Below are 15,305 nucleotides of genomic sequence, written 5' to 3' on the forward strand. Positions count from 1 at the left end.
ATAGCATCTTGTTTGTGGGGAGAGGCTGGTATCCTTCTCTCTCCCTGGCATGACAGCTGAAGAGAAATGTTCCAAACCATGAGAGGAAGATCTGTGTCCTCCTACTTATTTTCAAAGGCCGCCTTCGGAAAGCATGAGATTGCACGTACCGTAGGCAAAAGGCTGCCAGCGCCAAAGGCCACCTATTTCAAAGGAATCCCAGGAGGTGGTGAGTTGGGCATTTCACCACTTGTCAGTGTTGTGAGTGACAGCCACAGAAAAGAGAGTCAGTCAAGGGGGTGAGCGGTAGCCCACTCGGCAGCACTTCAGCTGTTTCTGCCTGAAGTTCTGTAGCGGCAGGAATGTTGCTTTGGGCTAATGAAAGCCTTTCAGAACTCTGGACAGCTCCCTCCTCAATCCAGTGCCTTGCACTGGGCCTCCCTTGTTATTTTCTAGGCCTGTGTGATCAATCAGAAAAAGAAAAAGAAAACGTTTCAATAATCATTATAAAATTAGGGGGAGGGGGTCATGTCTAAAGTTTTTCCAAAATTGGATGGGGTCCATGTCGTAACTATAATAAGTTAACTACTTTTTTGTTACATTTTGTTAATTGTGCCAATGGGGAAACTTCAGGGGCACTTTTCTTCCTCATTGTTAGAGCCTTTGGCATGAAACTTGCTACAACTATAGAACACATTTTCCACTGTTAGCCCATCATGTTTAAGAATGTTTCACTCATCCAGGGATTTTTGGGGAATTTTCAAAGTTTTTAAAAAAACATTAAAAAAAACTACAAGCGCTATCTAATTGAATCTCTCTTTATATATGACACAAAATACAACATATTAACCAATAGTTCAATTTAGGAATTTCTTCTCAGCACTTGCACAGATTTACTTACTAATACTGAAGTATCAGTCAGTCCTCCTCTTTGCAGATTCAACAATTTATTGGAACTCTGGCTGGCTGCTACTATGGAGGGACACATCTTTCGCCCTATCCTGATTGGTGCTCTCTGATGCTGAGCAGAATTCTAGGAAATGTAGCTTAGGGCAGGGCCTTTTGAATTCTCTGCCATAGAGCTCCTTGCCTTTCCAAACTACATTTCCCAGAATTCTGTGCTCTCAGTCTCTTTCCCAGCTCACTCAGCTTGTCCCACCCTGGCGCTTCCCTCTTCTCATGGCAAGAGCCAGCTTATCTTTTCTCAAATGGCAGCCTTTTGGCTTTGCCTCGCTTGCGCTGAAAATGAAACTGAGTTTGAGAGGCTTCCGAGCATTACAGAATTCAAATGAAAAAGTATTGGGTGAGTTTTGATTCTTAAATTTTTGCATCTCCTCTCCCCCGTTTCATAATATCGGTTTGTATATACAAAACATGCAAATTAGATATGACTATTTGAAAGTTCAGCTGGCACAAGGGTTTAACCCATTGCACCACCACTGTTGCAACACAGACTCCTTAAAGCGCCAGACCAGACATTAGTAAAAATACAGTTTATTAGTTCACAACCAAAAGGAGCCCAAAAACAAACTCAAAAGGCTCAGAACACTTAATCTTCAGTGTGAAACACAGAATTCCCAGCAAACAACACAAAACCCCAGACCCTGGAAAATAACCCGGAGTAAACTGGAGTATAATCCAGTTTAAAAACAAACTTTGTAAGAAGGCATTCCAGTTCTGAGCAGGACGTCAGCAGGCAGGAATTGACGACCAGCAGGGGCCCGAAGACCTCTGTTGAAGTCACCCAAACACAATGTCAATGTCATTGAGTCCAATCCGGGTCAGCAATATGAAATCCAGTCCAGGTCAGAGAAGGAGAAGTCCACAATACGAAATCCAGTCCAGGTCATACACAGAGCCAAAGCGTAGAATGCAGCACGGCAACTAATGCATAAGATCAACACAAAGCAGTCCAGAAAAAACCCTCACAGTTCCAACCCCCACAGCCATAGATAATCCAGATTAAACTTACGTTCACAGAAGTCTTCCCAAGGCACATCTTCCCAAACGGCTCACATGAACACACGAACATCCAACAACACTTTGCCGACTGCAAAGGTGATCCATTTCCCAAACCCACTTTTATTCACAAATCATCCTCAGAACTAGAATCAGACAACAGCCTGCTAGCAGCTGCAGCCTGTTGCCTCAATTCCTCCTCAGAGCTAGAATCAGACAATGCCCCACCAGACCTCCTTTCAGCTGAAGCCCCTTGCCGATCCCTCCACCCAGTCCATCTTTTATCCAAACCCATAATTCCCCAAGACCCAGCTGGATCCTCATTGTGCCAACCCTCAAACGTGTCGCTACTTGTGGGTTCTCTACATATGTCCTGGATCTCCCGCACCTTAGTCCAGTCCATTACCTCATCCTCTGAACTTGTCATCCCATCCTCCTGATTCTCAACCCCATCATCCCCCTCAAAGCCCTCAAATGTGTCATCATCAGTAGGCTCCATAAGTATTTCCCGGATCCGCTTCCTTTGTTGCTCCTCATCGGAGTCTTGCTCACGAGGAGTCTTTCTTCCTCTTCTAGTGCACCTAGTAGTATCATTACTCAAAGACTCCATCACAACAACCATGGTTCTATATTTTAATGGTAAACATACAAGATGAGAAGCAGCTCTAGAGCCGGAACTATAGGACCAACTTGGAAGGGAGGGATCAGGAGTGGGAAGAAGATGTAAACTGATTGTTTAATTGATTGGTTGAAAGATCTGGTTACTTCCAACATAAATAGATGGATGCAGTAAGGCAATTTTTTTCTACACTTTCACTTACTCCTGTTACTTTTTCTGACAGGTTTCCTTTCTGCAGTGGTAACAACATACACTGTGACAGGCTCTGACTAGGACTTCTTCTCTGCCTCTTCCATGGCTTGGTCCCCTGGCTGGCCTCTATAACACCTTCCGGCCCCTTGCTTGGGGCTCCCTAGAATGAATACAGGACACATCTGGGACTGAGTAGGTAAGCAGAAAGGATGCACCATTAAAGACACTGAGGGATTCAGTGTTTTAAAATGCATTTTATTGTATTTAATAATTATTATAATTATTTAATCTAACACACATAAAACTGTTTAATTTTTAATTTCTGTATTTGATTTGTTTTAAATTGATTAAAGTGTGTGACTGTTAGCTGTCTTGTGTCTCCTCAGGGAGGAAGGCAGGGTATAAATAAAGTAAATTATAATAACAGCAATAATAGTAATACAAGTGTTCCCGCCTTTTTCTTCAGTTTTGTACTTTTTTCCATTCTCCCCTCAGCAGGTTTCTCCTGTCTACCCCACTGACCTAGCCAAAGTCCACTTGCTATTCTCCGCATCTTGCCCAGCCCAGCTGTAGCTCACCAACACCATGGGAGACATGGTAAACAGCTCGGTGGATTTCTACCCTAAAAACCAACGGCGAGAGCTGAACCATGCTGGTGGCTTTGGCTGCACCCTTGCGGAGCTGCGCTCCCTCATGGAGCTGCGAGGAGCTGAGGCTCTCCAGAAAGTCCAGGAGACCTACTCTGATGTCAACGGGCTCTGCAGAAGGCTCAAGACCTCTCCCACCGAAGGTACAGATTTGTGAATGTTGGGACAGAATAGGCACACCAAAGTCAAATTCTCACATGAGGGATACATTCATTCATGGGTAAATCAGGGCTGAGGACCTCATAGCCCTTGCAGTATCATTGGATTTCAGTTCTAATCATGCTGGCTTGGACTAATGAGAACTGTCGGCCAAGAACATCCTGTAGCTAGCCCTAAATGAGATGTACGATTATGCCATCTCTGAGAGCTGAGAACAGGAGTCAAGGAGTCAATAGTTTCAAACTATTATATTTTCTTTTGTACATGTCCCAATAGCTTTTTGGTCTGTGCAATTACAGGTGATGAGGTATAGCTAAAAAAAAATCACGTGCCAATTTTTGCATGTAAAGATTTTTGCAAAAGAATCAGAAGACAGCCTGCAAAACTTTACATGCAAGTAGTGTCATTTGGTAATGGGAGAATTGGATTTTAATGATCAAAAGAGATTTTCTAGTGTGGAGAAATGAGGAAACAAATTGTCCAGATTCTACAAGTTCTACAGTAGAAATGGGCCAGTAAAGTTTACTAGTAAGTAATTGGTATTAGTCATGGCATGATATCTGAGCAAGTTGGCTAGTTAATTAATTAATTAATTAATTTAATATACTGCTCTTTGAAGCATTGCTGCCCCAAAAGGGGTCAAGAATCAATCTGCGTTAAAAAAAATTACCCATTCTGTACAGATGTAAATGTAAAAATAAGTACTAAGAAATAGAAATAAATATATCTTGCCATAGTGAGAAGACTATCACAGGGTTTAAATCTTCCATCCTTATTCTCTTGCATTTAGTAGCACGGAAGGCTATTTTCCCTTCTTATGATTTGATAATTGTTCAATCAGACTTGGAGTTCTGAAAATGGATTGCGACACTAAAAAAAATGTGTTGATGCCAAATTCATCCAAATACAAACACATTTCTTTATATATATATATATAGAAATTTTATATAGCTGAACATAAAAGAGTTGAGGGAAAAACAGGGAGAAAAAGAGGAGGGAAAAATGAAGGGGAAGAGAAAGAGAAAAGGGGGAAAGGGAAAAGATTTTTAAAAATACTTCCATTCTTCTTCTTTCCTGGGTTTATATCCATCATACCCTTTATTAATAAATTCCCTTATCGTCTCCTTTTCCTTAAGTCTTAGTCAAGAGGAAATTAAATTAAATTAATTAATTAAATTAAAATATAAAATATTTTCTTGGTTCTAACATAGACAACTAAAAGAACATTTTAATAAGGACTAACTGAACGGTTTTATGGAGGAAGAATCTTTTTGGGACAAAATAATGAAATCAGAGAAGAAAACAATAACAAAAATCTATAAGAAACTGTTGGAGTGGTCAATAGAAATGGAACAGGTCAAAGGGTATATGATAAAATGAACCATAAATATAGGGAGATCAATTAAAATAGAAGAATATATATGGAATAATAAATTAAAACAAGCATACCCATATGACCTAAAAGAAAACTTGTTTAAAATGATCCATAGGTGGTACATGACCCACATAAATTAGGAAAATATTATAAAAATATAAAAAATAATTGCTGGAAATGTGGCAATCAAGAAGGAACTTTCTACCATATGTGGTGGTCATGTACCAAAGCAAAGAAACTTTGGCAAGAGATACATGGAGAAACCCAAAAAAACCCTGGAGAATAATTTTCAAATGAAACCCGAGTATTATTTACTAGGGATTACAGATCTAAAGATGGAACTAAACAAGGAATCTTTCTTTAATTACCTAATTATGACGGCGAGAATAGTATATGCTAAAAATGGAGACAACAAGAAATATCCACAAAAAAACAATGGCTGAACAAAATTTTGGAAGTGATCAGTATGGATAGCTTGACCCAACTCCTAATAAGACACCAAGGAAAACCTAAGAAGGTGACAGATTGGCAATTATTTAGAACTTATATGCAGAAAGAAAACAAGACTTTAGTTATATAGCTAATAGGGAAAGGACACACCTATGGGCTAAGAATACAAACACATATCTCAAAGGAGAAAAAGGAATTGAATTTACTGCAATAAACCATGTATGCATGTGTGGCTGACTTGTCATGACATGCAAGTGCAATGATAGAGCTGTGCCTGAGCTTTAGTGCGTCAATGCAATGGCATTTCTAGTCCAACACTCTGAACTAGAATATGTCCGGGGGTTTCCATGTGAATTGATTTTTCGATCTGCTGTTGATCTGAACCAGGGGTCCTCAAATCTTGAAAGCCGAGAGCCAGATTATGGTCCTTCAGACTGTTGGGGGCTGAATTATAGTTTGAAAAAACATGGAACAATTTCTATGCACACTGTGCATATTGTATTTGTGCAAAAATGAAAGAACAATACAATATTTAAAATTAAGAACAATTTTAACCCACATAAACTTCTTAGTATTTCAATGGGAAGTTTGGGCCTGCCTTTGGCGAATGAGAGTCAAATTAATTAGGATTGTTGTTGTGCCTTCAAGTCGTTTCAGACTGAAGGTGACCCTCAGACACATAAGCACTCCAATGGTCTTGCTGATAAGTACTAAAACATCTCAAAAATTGTTGTAAAGTCTTTTGTACTCTCTCAGTAGGGCAATCCATCTCCTGGTGAAATACTATACTTTCTGTGTCCATTAGTCTCAGGAAGCTCTTCCAAGTTAGCCTTATTTCCTCTAGGGGAGTGGTTCCCAACCTGTCATCTGTGGACCACCAGTGGTCCCCAAGAACTAAAATATGGTCTGCAGCCTCACTGTTACTACATCATTGCAACAAGAGCGACTGGTCTTGCGAAACCCTCTTATAGTGCCAAGGCAACAGGGATGTCGGGAGGGGAGAAGTTGACTACATACAAAAGGTGTGATAACAAGCCTCCTGACTGCTGCTTCTCCCCTCCTCCCTCCTCCTGAGCAGAGCCATTCCATGTGGCACTTGGAAGTAGGGGCGCCTTGGAATCTTCATTTTCAGGTTTGTTCCTGGGGACATTCGGGGTGCTGATTCAGAAAATTGCATTGGATAGACCACATCAGCTCTAGATTATTAAATATGGTTCTCTGTGGGTGAGCAGATGGTGACTACTGGATCGCATATGTTCTGTATCAGAAACAAAGCTGATGTGGTCTATCTAATGCAATTTTCTGAATCAGCATCCCAAATAACCAAACCAAATCTAAAGTTGACCAAAAATGATTCGTAATCCTTTTTGGACTAATGTTGGATGGTGGTCCCTGGTCAAGTGGTCCCTGGTCAAAAAAAAGGTTGGGAACCACTGCTCTAGGAGCATAAATACCCACTATCAAACTGTTAGAAAGTTGTATCTCCATTCCTACATAGTGTCGATTGTGATCTTCAAATATTTTGTCAGGGGCCAATTCCTGAGAAGCATAAACAGCTACACCTTTTTTCTTCCACATAGATGAGATAATTTCTCCCATTTTAGGTATAACATAAATTTCCATCATTTTTCGTTATACCATGTTTCCCTGAAAATAAGACATCCCCAAAAAATAAGACCTAGTAGAAGTTTTGCTGAATTGCTAAATATAAGGCCTCCCCCGAAAGTAAGACCTAGCAAAGTTTTTGTTTGGAAGCATGCCCGGCACCCGCCAAACAAAACACCATAGCATGCAGGATTGGTAAATGTACATAATAATAATAATACAGTAATAATACAGTAGAGTCTCACTTATCCAACATAAACGGGCTGGCAGAATGTTGGATAAGTGAATATGTTGGATAATAAGGAGGGATTAAGGAAAAGCCTATTAAACATCAAATTAGGTTATGATTTTACAAATTAAGCACCAAAACATCATGTTATACAACAAATTTGACAGAAAAAGTAGTTCAATACGCAGTAATGCTATGTAGTAATTACTGTATTTACGAATTTAGCACCAAAATATCACGATGAAAACATTGACTACAAAAATGCGTTGGATAATCCAGAATGTTGGATAAGCGAGTGTTGGATAAGTGAGACTCTACTGTAATAATAATAATTTTATTTTTATACCCCGCCTCCATCTCCCCAGAGGGACTCGGGAGTGGCTTACATACCAGTTGTATATGGAAATAATGGTAGTAACAAAAAATTCTTGACAGGAGTCAGTGTGTCTGGTTTAGTTATGTTGGTTTGTGATGACAACTACTGTACAGTATAGAAATGTTTTGGTTTTTTTTGTTCAACAATGAATATGAATTCTTCTTCATGGAAAAATAAGACATCCCCTGAAAATAAGACCTAGCGCATCTTTGGGAGTAAAAAATAATATAAGACACTGTCTTATTTTAGGGGAAACACGGTATGTGTTTCATATGAGCAAATCAAATCAGAGTTATTTATTTTTCAAGTAATGAAGTATCTTTTTTTCTCTTCTGAGGCAAATCCACATCTTGTATATTTCATGAGACACATTTCAGACATTGTCAGATCTTAACATTTTTTGGGTCCATAGCATGTCATCCTTTCTTGGAGATATACCTTTTTCCTCTTCTTCCCCATTATTCTTGTCTTCTCTTGAACCACGATCCAAGTCCTGACCTTTCCTTCCAGATCTTTTCCATATTTTTTTAAAGAATTCATTGGCATTCTGGACCCTATTTAAATTAATGCTTCCCTATTTGAATATGAATGGAGTTCCGTGGCATTTCATCTCCTCAGTGAAAAAACACAATACTTTCTCTTCAAATCCGTATTGGTATGTCTTTGAAGATGACCAGTGCATTTTCATGTAGTTTGCTTCTATTAAGGTAATGCCATTGCAACACACTTGACCACACACTCGTTGGGTTTTTTCTACGAAGTAAATAATCACATTCTTGGGCAAGTTCTTCTGTCTGACTATCCAATGAATCCAAACAATAGACTTTATCCAGCTCCCATTAAGGTCTTATTTCTGTCTCTCCAAAAGGTGAACTAATGCATTGCCATTCTTTCTTAGGCATCTTCATTTTATTATTCTGCTGTCCTTCTGAATACCCTGCTTTTTGAGATCAAGTAGAGCCATTGCATCTAGATTTCACTCCTTACTTTTTCAGTTATTTCTTCTAATCTTTCTTTTTTATCTTCCAATCGTAATTTTTCATTCATCTGTTCCAACTCTATAGCCATCTGGGTTTTATTTCCTTGATTCTGCCTCGAGATCTTGTTTAAATGTATTCCTCAAATTGCCTCTTCAAATCAGGCCTCATCTGATTCATTTCCACTCACATTTGTGTTATCTCTTCTAGAATCACATAATTTTATTCAGTCATTTTACTTGGTTGATCCAATGCAGCTCATCCTTCCCCTTGCACATTAACTCATTACACATTTGTTTGTGCTGTAGTCCCTGAAGTCATTCTGACAGCTGTAAGAATAGAGTAAATAGGGCAGTGATTCTCATCCTGTGGGTCCTCAGGTGTTTTGTCCTACAACTCCCAGAAATCCCAGCCAGTTTACCAGCTGTTAGGATTTCTGGCAGTTGAAGGCCAAAACATCTGGGGACCCACAGGTTGAGAACCATTGAAATGGGGGGGGGGGGGATATTTGGATTGTAGTTTATTTTCCTGACCACTGAATGTCTCTGCCCAGTGTTACAACAGTCTTTACAGTTCTTCCATTCTAAATGTATATTACCTTCATTGCAGTGTTTCCCACCAGCTCTGCAAGTGATTTACTAATTTTTCCATTTATAGAAGCATCTGTGCTGGAGGTTAGATGGTCCCATCAGTTGGAAAGATTCCTTAATGTCACTTCACCATATCTATATTAAGGAGGTTTAAAAAGTTAGATACACACTGTTAAAATTTAGAATGTGGCAGGGCATGATATTTCTTCCAGGTCCCCTCTGTTCAGTTCAGTTCAGCAATTTATTACGGTCTATGACCAGAATATATAGAAATGGGCACAGGTGCCCGAAAAGGGGAATCGCAGTTCCCATAAAAGTCAGATAAAAGAACAAGTTAAAAACATGCTATAATAAAAACAAATTAAAAGCAGGCTATTAGCAGGGTCAGCTAATAGTAAAGGTCCCCTCTGTTCCCCTTGCAACCTGGAGACACAGCTGTGTGTCTAAGTGTGGGATTGTTAGCTGCTGAGTCCCCAAGGGTAGAGAGGCAGGTTATAGGTAAAGTTAATAATAGTTATAAATAATAATAATCCTCCTCACTCAAAGGGGTTGGGAGGCTTCATAAGGGGGGTGGTGTAGTCCACCCCAGTTTGAAACCATTGGTTTTAATCATAGCTTCATTTTCAGAATCCAGCCCCTAGTACTCAATGGGCGTTCATCTGTTTCTAGAAGTAGGACCACATTTGGCACACAAGAAGGCACATTTAGATCTCTTATGGACCTTATGGAGTCTATCTAGTTTAACTGTTGAATTTTCACACCATATGTCCACATCAAAGAGGAGCTTAGAGGCTGTTTTGGTATTAAAGATTTTTAGTGCAGAGGGGACATATTGTCTTCATTTGGTGTAATAAAACCTTATTATAGATGCTCAGCAGGCCTTTGCCTTTTGAATCACTATTTAAAAGTGCACTCTCCAGGACAAAGTGTGGTGGAAGGTAAGGCCCAAATACTGGAAGCTTCTAACCTGCTCTAGAGAGAATTTGTCAATAGACCATTTATATTTTGTAGATTTACTTTCAAAAACCAGAACTTTTGATTTGCTGAAATTTATATTTAGCTCATTTGTTTTGCAATATTCTTTAAAGTTCCTAAGTTGGTGTATGAGCCCTGGTCTGAACCTGGAGAGGATGGCTGTATCATCTGCATACAGCAAGATAGGGACTCTCCTTTTACCCAATCTGGGTAGGTGACCTTGTGGATCCCGCATGGCTTCCTCAAGATCATTTAGGAATAAGTTAAACAGAGTAAGAACTAAAATACAGCCCTGCCTAACCCCTCTGGTCACTTGAATTGATCCTGAAATTTGGCCCTGGGGACCGCATGTAACCTGTAGGCTACTATCTCTGTAAAGTTCTTTGATGAGAAGGAGCAGTCTTTCATCAGTTAGGTAATTATCTAATTTGGCCTATAGTTTCGGAATCGAAAGCAGCTTATAGGTTCATGAAGGCCACAAAAAATGCCTTTCTGGGTTTTATAGTATTTCTCTGCTAAGCGAGACATTGTGGATGGGTTATTTTTTTCTGAATGCTGCCTGGGCATCTGAAAGAATTTTATTTTCCTCACTCTCAGTCGACAGTTTCATACAGAGATACCTGGTGTACAGTTCACCTGGAATGGATAGCAGGGTGATCAGTCTATAGTTTCTGGGGGTTTTTGGGGAGCCTTTCTTGTATATTGGGACTACAATTGCACATTTTCAGCTTGCTGGAATTTTGCCTGAGTTGTTTATGACAGTTCATTTTCTGATGGGTCTATGGACCGTAATAAATGTTGTTTTTGTTGTTGTTGTTGTTGTTGTTGTTGCTTGTTGCTGCTGCTGTTGCTGTTGTTAAATAATAATAATCCTCCAAGCTTCCCATGCCAAGACAGCAATTTGCAGCAACTGATGGCTTTCTAGAATAACAACCACCAGTAGAGCTGCCAAGAGGTGATTCAATGCGGTTCCATTTAAATCTGAAGTCAGTGGTCATCCTCATCATTGTTTTCTGATTCAGATGTAAATCTTCCTGTGCACTTTCTTCCTTGACTTTCTTCAGTAATTGTCCTAACTCCCCCCCCCCACACACACACACACACCTTCATTGCTTCCTCACTGATTCCATGAGACAAATGAATGAAGAATAAGGCTATAATTCTGTGCTTATTCATCACAGTTAAATGCGCTCCCCATATATCTGTATTCTAGTTGGTGGCAACAACAGAATGAGAGTACTTTCACACTGATTTCTTGCTTGTGTGGGCTTCCTATTGAAACATCTGATTCACCACTCTGAGAAACAAATTGCTCGACTCAGACGGTATTCGATTTCATCCATCAAGACTTTTGTTAGAGTCTTGAGAGGATTAAATGGAGCTGTCTCTGTCTGTTTGTGGAAGATCTTCATCTGTGTATGAGGATCTGGTTAAGTCATTGCCCAGTCATAGACTGATGGACATGTCTACATGACAATTTATAGATTTAATCATAATGGATCATATTGTTGTAGTAGTAGTAGTTGTTGTTGTTGTTGCTCCCGACACTCCATTTGCAATTCAGAGGTAAAATTTGGTGACAGCATGCTGGAGGCCTACACAGAAATTGATTCATGTTTTGTAGAATTCTGATTCAGATTTCTAGATGTTTTATTTCTGTTGCCAGGGAAGCAGATATAATAGGGCTAGGGCCAAGATGCTGTAGAAAACATATTTAGACTGTATGAAAATGAAGTGGCAGACATTCTAGCACATACACTTGGAAATGTGCTCTCTTGAACTCAGTTGCAGTCCCACTGTATTGGTACTAGAATGCCCTTCAACTATCCTGATCTGGCAGGGATTGTCCCAGGTAATCCTCTGTCATCCCACTCTTTCAGCTGCTTTCAAAATGCCCCAGTTTCTCTCTCTCCTCCCACTTTCTCTCTCTATCCTCATGTTATTTCAATTGTGTCAAACTGAGTTCAAGATATGAAAGTAGTTTGCATCTTGGCTTTTGTGTGCTTCCTCAATAATAACTACTCTGACGTTGCTCGATCACATGTATCCGTGTTTTCATCTGTAAAAATTGGAGGATATTCACTAGAATGAGGTGAGGATGAATTAACCAATACATGACACAACGCAGTTCGCTGTACTACTTTAGTCTGGGAGCAAAAGATTAAAATTGTTGATGTATTCTTATTGTAAAGAAGGGTCCTTGCAAGTAGATAATTAGCACATCAGCAAGAAATGGTGTGAGTTCATTCATTTTCTACTTGAGGCTAGGTTTATTGGTTGTTTGTTTTAACTTTGAAAGAGGTTAGAAATGTTATCTACTCACATTCATCAGTGGTACAGTGGTATCAGACTCAGAGTTTCCAGTTGCATACTACTGTAAATGGATGTCAGCTAGAGTCATAGCCTTTGGTGTCTTGATCTGTCAGGACCCAGGCTGCAGAGCACCAATAACCATACACATAGGCCAGAATCTATCTAATATCTTTATTGTGGAAATATATAAAGTTAATAAAAACAAGTGTAGAAAATAGTCCAGAAGTAGACCTTTCAGGAAAGGTCAAAATTAGTCCAAAGAAACAATGTCCAATATGAAATATTAAGGTCCAAAGTTGTAATCCAGTAACCGAAACACTCACTTTGCCAAGCAAAGTGAGGGGAGATGACAAGGTCCTTTAGTCCATGAAACTTAAGCAAGGCTAGGAAGTAAACTTGATTCTTGGAACACTAGGCTTAATTCAAGGCAACAAGAAACGAGGAGCAAGAACAGGATCCGTGGTAAATTCGTGGCGAGGTCCGGAAGGCAAGGCAAGGTCCGTGGAGCAAGGCAAGGTCCTGGGAAGCAAGGCAAGGCTGGAAACGGGAGCAAAGGACTTGAAGCGGGAGTAGCGTAGTCCACACACAACCTACTCCCGAAGCTGACGAATTGACTCCGCAAGATTCCTACGTGGGCAAAACACCTAAATAGGGTCTCGTTTTCCCGCCAAAGAACAATTCTCTGGGGAACCAGAACCGAAAGCCATTCTCTGTGTCCAGATGCATGACTCCCTAAAGTTTCCCATGGGAAGCAGGCTTAATCAGCTGAATGCCTGGCAGCAATCCTAGCGCTCCTGCGAGACGCCTCCTGAGCGCCTTTCTGTTGTTTATAATAATCACGGCGAGAAAATGGGGGAGATTTCGGCTCAAGGCTTGTTTGGCAGACTTCTGGAAGGCAAATCTCCTGCAGGTGCAAGGGCTCCAATTCTGGCTGAAAAAGCTCCAATTCTGGCTGAAACGGTGGGAAACCTAAGTTTTCCTCTTCATCTGTCACAACAGTGCTAGGAACGGGACTACATGGCCCATGAGTCATCACATGATCTTTGTTCCCTTTTACAAGGCAAAAACTAAGGGTTATTATGATTGCTTGATATCAGAGGTTGATGTGCACAGGCATGAACAAAGACTTTTTAATTGCATGTTTAGCATGAAAGGCCATATTTTTTTTGGAAACTAAAGGTTTCTGAACCACAAAATAATGTTTTGCAAGATGTCTTGAAATGTTAAAACTTCACTGATAACTGATCATTAGAGCTGTGCACAAAATTTTTTCCTTCATTTCCTTTGCGCTATCATTTCGTTTCGACCGTTTGTCTACACAAAACAAATGATGACATTTCCATAGGAAACAAGAGGCGACACGAAAATGAAAGCCACACAGTCATTATGCTTGCTTTCATTTTCCTTTCATTTCTGCCCTGTAACAATAAGCAGGTACTGACAGAGGGCTGCTTTCCCATTACAGCTGATGTGTACCAATGGATGTTAATAATAATATTAATATAAACAACTATAGTTATTCTGGGACCCTAAGCTGAGTCTGGGAGAGGAGTGCCTCCCCATTACATCTGATGTGTGCCAATGAGTGTTAATATATATATCAATAGCTACTCTGGGAATCTAAGCTGAGTCTGAGAGGGGAGAGCTTCCCCATGACAGCTGATGTGTGCCAATGGGTGTTAATAATATTAATATTAATAATAATAGTTATTATTAAAACGTTGGAGGGCTAAAAGTGATCAAAATGCCCTCTGTGTGTGGCAATTTTCACCGCTCTAGCCCAAAAACCGAGGGGGGGGGGTGAGCCTCGGAAGCCCTCCCATTGCCACCAATGGCACGAAAATTTTCATGATTTTCATTAGCCAGACGAAAATTAGTGTTGTATAGGCGGCCCATTTTCATGAGTGGGAACCAAATACAAAAATGAGACTACACGAATGAAACTACACAAAACAAACAACAATTCCATACAAAGCACAACACTATTGATCATCTTTTTATGGGATATCTGACTGTGTCAAAACTCCCTTTCTCATTGAGGATGAGAAAAATTGGAACCATTCTTTATACAGGTATCCCAAATGGAAAGGGATACGTTGTTGGTGCTGCTCATGCATTTAAACTGAAATATGCATTCTGAGAAATGTCGAATTTACATTGACACTACTGTTGATAAAACTACTTAGTGTTGGTTTTAGAGATCAGAATTCCAAAATCTTTTAGAAGCTTTCAAAAAAATTACCGCTCCCAAAATTTCTAAGTGTCAAACCATTCTTAGGTCATGTGGAAGGGTCCAACCTATGCCTCTTTCGTACCATACAGTTATGACGTCACTGTAACTGTCATGAACAGCATCATGTGAAATCTTGGAATTTGTAGTCTGGAAATGGGTACCTATTTTCTGCTGAGAGCTCTAGTGGTTCACCAAATTACAAGTCCTTAGATTCCACTGGATGCATAACAATTGGATTTTGTGCTACTATTGTATAGCATGAAGGGCAAAGGGGTCCTGTGCATAATTTGCTCAAAAATGAATCCCACTATGTTCAGTGGAACTTACTTCCTCAGAAGTATGTTTATGCTTGAACTTGAAGAGAGCTAAGAGGAAAACTGACTCAGATTTTCCAGTTGCATACTACTGTAAATGTATTTAAGCTGGAATCATTGTAGTCTACATTAGCCTTTGGTGTCTTATCTTTGTTCCCTTTTATGATGCAGAAACTGGGGATAATGCTGGGTGTTTGATACCAGAGGTTGGTGCATACAGGCATGAATAAAACCTTAGAAGGCCAACTGAGTTGGGTTTAGTGACCCATGAAAGATAGCTGGCCCAGCCTTACTACCGGCAGTTTGACCCAAT

At 39.9% G+C, this 15,305-nt stretch overlaps 1 protein-coding gene across 9 annotated transcripts in view; it reads left to right on the forward strand.

The window, feature by feature from the left end:
* The window catches only part of atp2b3 (ATPase plasma membrane Ca2+ transporting 3), a 176,835-nt gene that overhangs the window by 61,126 nt on the left and 100,404 nt on the right, over positions 1-15,305 (forward strand). For 8 of the 9 annotated variants that reach the window (XM_016991185.2, XM_016991183.2, XM_008103883.3 and 5 more), the window contains exons 2-3: positions 2,781-2,945; positions 3,245-3,539. In XM_016991185.2, coding sequence (XP_016846674.2) covers positions 3,335-3,539 — 205 coding nt within the window. In that variant the 5' untranslated portion in view covers positions 2,781-2,945; positions 3,245-3,334. The remainder of the gene's footprint in view (positions 1-2,780; positions 2,946-3,244; positions 3,540-15,305) is intronic. The other variant, XM_008103878.3, reaches the window with a different exon arrangement.

The sequence above is a fragment of the Anolis carolinensis genome, chromosome 2, assembly GCF_035594765.1.
Source record: "Anolis carolinensis isolate JA03-04 chromosome 2, rAnoCar3.1.pri, whole genome shotgun sequence".
NCBI classification, from domain to species: Eukaryota; Metazoa; Chordata; class Lepidosauria; order Squamata; family Dactyloidae; genus Anolis; species Anolis carolinensis.